Source organism: Eimeria acervulina, genomic scaffold, assembly GCF_000499425.1.
Source record: "Eimeria acervulina Houghton genomic scaffold, Eah_scaff1845, whole genome shotgun sequence".
Taxonomy (NCBI): domain Eukaryota; phylum Apicomplexa; class Conoidasida; order Eucoccidiorida; family Eimeriidae; genus Eimeria; species Eimeria acervulina.
Genome location: NW_013548884.1, coordinates 1 through 4427, shown reverse-complemented (window position 1 = coordinate 4427; position 4427 = coordinate 1). Strand labels below are relative to the sequence as shown.

Below are 4427 nucleotides of genomic sequence, written 5' to 3'. Positions count from 1 at the left end.
TATATATATATATATATATATATATATTGGTGTATATACACCTCAACTGTTGCGTGAAGTTTTCAGTCTGTATTTTTTGTTTGATTTTCTGGACCTGTTTGTCGTGAAGTCCATCGACTGCTAACAAAGAGATGAGGGCTTTAATTTGTTTTGTTTGTGTTTTAATAATTTGCATTTATTTTCTTCTTCCTTTCTTCTTCTCAAACATATATCAGCTAATAGGGCGCTCTTTAGCGCTAAGCTATATAATATATTTATATATATATAAATAAGATATATATATATATATCTTTTATATATGTATAACATATATATATTATATATATAGATATATATATATATATATATATATATAAAGCAAACTTCGCTCTAAGACGAAGTTGCATGCGAAAGACCCAACTGACACCCCACAGAAAACACAACCCGTCATAAACCCTAAACCCTAAACCCTAAACCCTAAACCCTAATATACTCTCAAGCAGTAAACCCTAAACCGTAATAAACCCTCAAACCCTAAACCCTAAACCCCTATAAACCGTCAAACATTCACCCGATGCCCTCAAACCATATATATAGACACAAATAAACCCTCCACCTAAACCCTAAACCATAAACATAAACCCTAAACCTCTAACACAAACGCTAAACCCTCACACAAACCCTAAACCCTCACAGACAAACCCTAAACCCTTACACACAAACCCTAAACCCTCACACACAAACCCCAAACCCTAAAACTATTAGCCGCAATCCCCCTATTGGAAATATTTTAGAGCGAAAAGGCCTGGCTAGGGTTTGCACAAATAAATACCTCATGAATAAACCCTAAACCCTAAACCCTAAACCCTAAACCCTAGAGGCGTAGCAACGATATCTTTTTGTCCGTTAATTATATTTGTTTATTTATGCTTTTAAATAGACGATTTATCTTCAAGATGAACAATAAATTTTATTTTTATTCTAAAAGAAAATAAAAAGAGTATAGCTGCAGATACACCGCAGCTGTGGGGCCTCTATAGCGCTGCATGCAGCTAGCAGTATATATTTGCTGCAGCAGCAAGGCTATTATTGTTTTGTTTATCTTCTGACTTTATAAAGTAATGTTATCTGTTTAGAGGGGCAATTGTTGCTGCAGAGAGAAGCAGTTGTTGTTGTAGCTGTTGTTCTGCTGCTTCTGCTGCTGCTGCAGCCGATGCTGCAGGCTGTACATACACCGCAGCTACACCCGCTGCTCCTCTGCACTTCCTCTTCAGGCCTCTGCTTGCAAGCAGCAGCAAATGCGCGTGTTGAGGAGTAAACAAATAACAGCAGCAGCAGCACCAACAGCATCAGCAGCAGCACCAGCAGCAGCACCAGCAGCAGCAGCAACAGGGCCCCCAAGGGTTTAGCTGCAGCGGTGGCTGTTTGTTGAGGGGTAGCAGCAGCAGTTGCTGCTTGCGCTGCTTGTTTGTCTCTCTGTGTCTCCTTGAATGAGAGAGGCCGAGCGTTTAAGAAGCTACAACTGCAGCAGCAGCAGCTGCAGCACCTGCAGCAGCAGCAGCAGCAGCTGCAGCCCATACAACAGCAGCAGCAGCATCTGCAGCAGCAGCTGCAGCATCAGCAGCAGGAGGGAAAGAAGAACGAAAGCATCTAATTGAAAGGCGGCATAGAACAGACCGAAGCAGCAGCAAACAAAATAACAAGCTGCTGCAGCGCAGCAGCAGCAGCAGCAGCAGCAGCAACAGAGATTGATAGAGAGGAGGATACAGCGACAACATCAGCAGCAGCAGCAGCATCAACAGCAGCAGCAGCAGCAGCGGGTTGTTTAATTGCACGTTATTAAATAAAAATAAACAAATTAATAATTAAATAAAATATAGAGATGGGGGTGCCGACTTTCTATCGGTGGCTTTGCTGCAGATACCCGAAAGTTGTAGTCGATGTAATAAACCCGCAGCACCTGCATGCACCTCAAGACGACGAGCAGCAGCAGCAGCAGCAGCAGCAGCAGCAGCAAGATGGGTCTTCAGGAGATCAGCAGCAGCAAGATGGGTCTTCAGGAGATCAGCAGCAGCAGACAGAATATGATTGTCTTTATCTTGATATGAACGGAATCATTCACCCGTGCTGCCACTCAGACGATGGTGTAAGCTGCTGCTGCTGCTGCTGCTGCTTTTGCTGCTGCTGCTGCTTTTGCTGCTGCTGCTGCTTTTGCTGCTGCTGTATTTGCTGCTGCTGATGCTGCTTCGGATGCTGCGGCAGCTGCTGCTGCTTTTGGTGTATCATGCAGGTGCTGCTGCATGTGTTGCTGCTGCTGCTGCATGTGTTGCTGCTGCTGCTGCATGTGTTGCTGCTGCTGCTGCATGTGTTGCTTCTGCTGCTGATTTTGCTGCTGGTGCTTTCGCTGCGGCTACTGCTGATGCTGCTGCTGATGTTTTGCTGCTGCTGCTGCAGTTGTTGCTGCTGACGTTGGTGCTGCTGCAAACAAAACACTACGCCAACGAAGCAAATATATTTATATTTATATTTATATTTATATTTATATTTATATTTATATTTTATTTGTTTTGTATTTATTTATTTTTATGTTTACTCAAGTGTTTGTATTTATTTAAGTATTTATCTAAATGTTTATTAAAACATTTCTTTAAATACCTATTCATATTTATTTATATTTATTTATTTATTTATATTTATTTATATTTATTTATTTATTTATATTTATTTATATTTATTTATATTTATTTATTTATTTATTTATTTTGTTTTTTTAAGGTCTGCCCTGCAACCGAAGATGACATGTTTCTGCGTATATTTTCGTACATTGATTTTGTTGTTAATATCATCAAACCCAAACTACTCCTTTACTTGGCTATAGGTAAGCAGCAGCAGCAGCAGCTGCTGCAGCAGCAGCAGCAGGAGCTGCAGCAGGAACTGTTAAGCTGTAGCAGGAGCCGCAGCAGCAGCAGATGCTCTAGGAGAGTCACCAGCAGCAGGAGCTACAACAGAAGCTGCAGCAGAAGCAGCAGTAGCAGCAGTAGCAGCAGCAGCAGCAGCAGCAGCAGCAGACATAAAGGGAGAAGGAGACAGGAAGAGGAGACACCACAGTAGCGTGTAGACGCAGAAAAAATAAATTGCACGAAAAGGAGACAAATAAAAAAATCATAATTATAAATAAACAAAGACAAAGAGACAGATAAACAGAGACAGAGAGACAGATAAACAGAGACAGAGAGACAGAGATATAATTTAATTTAATTTAATTTAATTTAATTTAATTTAATTTAATTTAATTTAATTTTATTTAAATGCAGATGGAGGGCAAAGATGAATCGTCAATTATATATGTGTCTTTAGTAGTTTATTCTTTACTTCTTTTATTATAAATAAATAAATAGATAAATAAATAAATAAATAGATAAATAAATAAATAAATAATTAATTGATTTGTTTATTTAAATGCAGATGGTGTGGCTCCTCGTGCGAAGATGAATCAGCAGCGCATTCGCCGATTTAAAGCAGCAAAAGACATAGAAGAGGAGACAGCAGCTTATGAAGACATAAAGAGACAGTTTATAAAAGAAGGCAGAGCTGTCCCTGCCCCCAAAGTGCGCTGGGATTCAAACGTTATCACCCCAGGCACACCCTTCATGGATAGACTCGCTAAAGCTCTAAGGTATGCTGCTGCTGCTGCTGCTGCTGCTGCTGCTGATGGTGGTGGTGCTGCTGCTGCTGATGGTGGTGCTGCTGATGCTGCTGCTGATGCTGCTGATGCTGCTGCCTCTGTTTTGCTGCTGCTGCTGTTCTGCTGCGGTGCTAATTCTGCTGCTGCTGGTTCTGCTGCTGCAGCAGGAACTGCAGCAGCCCTGTTACGCCTAATATATATATATATATATATATATGTATATATATATGTATATATAGATATTGTCTGATGAATTGCTTCAATATAATCAATAAATAAATAAGTAAATAAAATATATATATATACAATTGTTTGCTTTGTTTATTGAGTGTCTCCTTCTCTCCTCTCTTTCAGCGCCTCTGTTGCAGTTAATGATATTACATAATATGTTTGCGTTTATTTATATTTATATATATTTATTTATATGTTTTTATTTTAGGTTTTATATAATGGAGAGAGTAAACAACAACAAGCTGTTTAAAAACATACAAATTTATCTCTCAGACGCAAACGTACCGGGCGAAGGAGAACATAAGATTGTTGAGTTCATCAGAGAGCAAAGAAAGAGCAAAAAGTAAGAGTAATATAATTATATTTATATTTATATTTATATTTATGTTTATGTTTATTATATAGTATTGCATTTAAATACTGTCGAGAGTTCATCAGAGAACGAAGCAAAAATAAAAAGTAAGAGTAATATATTTATATTTATATTTATATTTATATTTATATTTATATTTATATTTATATTTATATTTAT

At 38.6% G+C, this 4427-nt stretch overlaps 1 protein-coding gene across 1 annotated transcript; it reads left to right on the top strand.

Moving 5' to 3' along the window:
- Positions 1 to 1861: 1861 nt before the first annotated feature.
- On the top strand, positions 1862 to 4238 carry EAH_00063530 (exoribonuclease, putative; the record flags this gene model as incomplete). The annotated part of the gene is made up of 4 exons (XM_013393118.1): positions 1862 to 2125; positions 2755 to 2857; positions 3445 to 3655; positions 4104 to 4238. Coding segments are annotated over 4 exons (713 nt in total), but the record flags the coding sequence as incomplete, so codon positions are not given.
- Between the last annotated feature and the right edge of the window lie 189 nt (positions 4239 to 4427).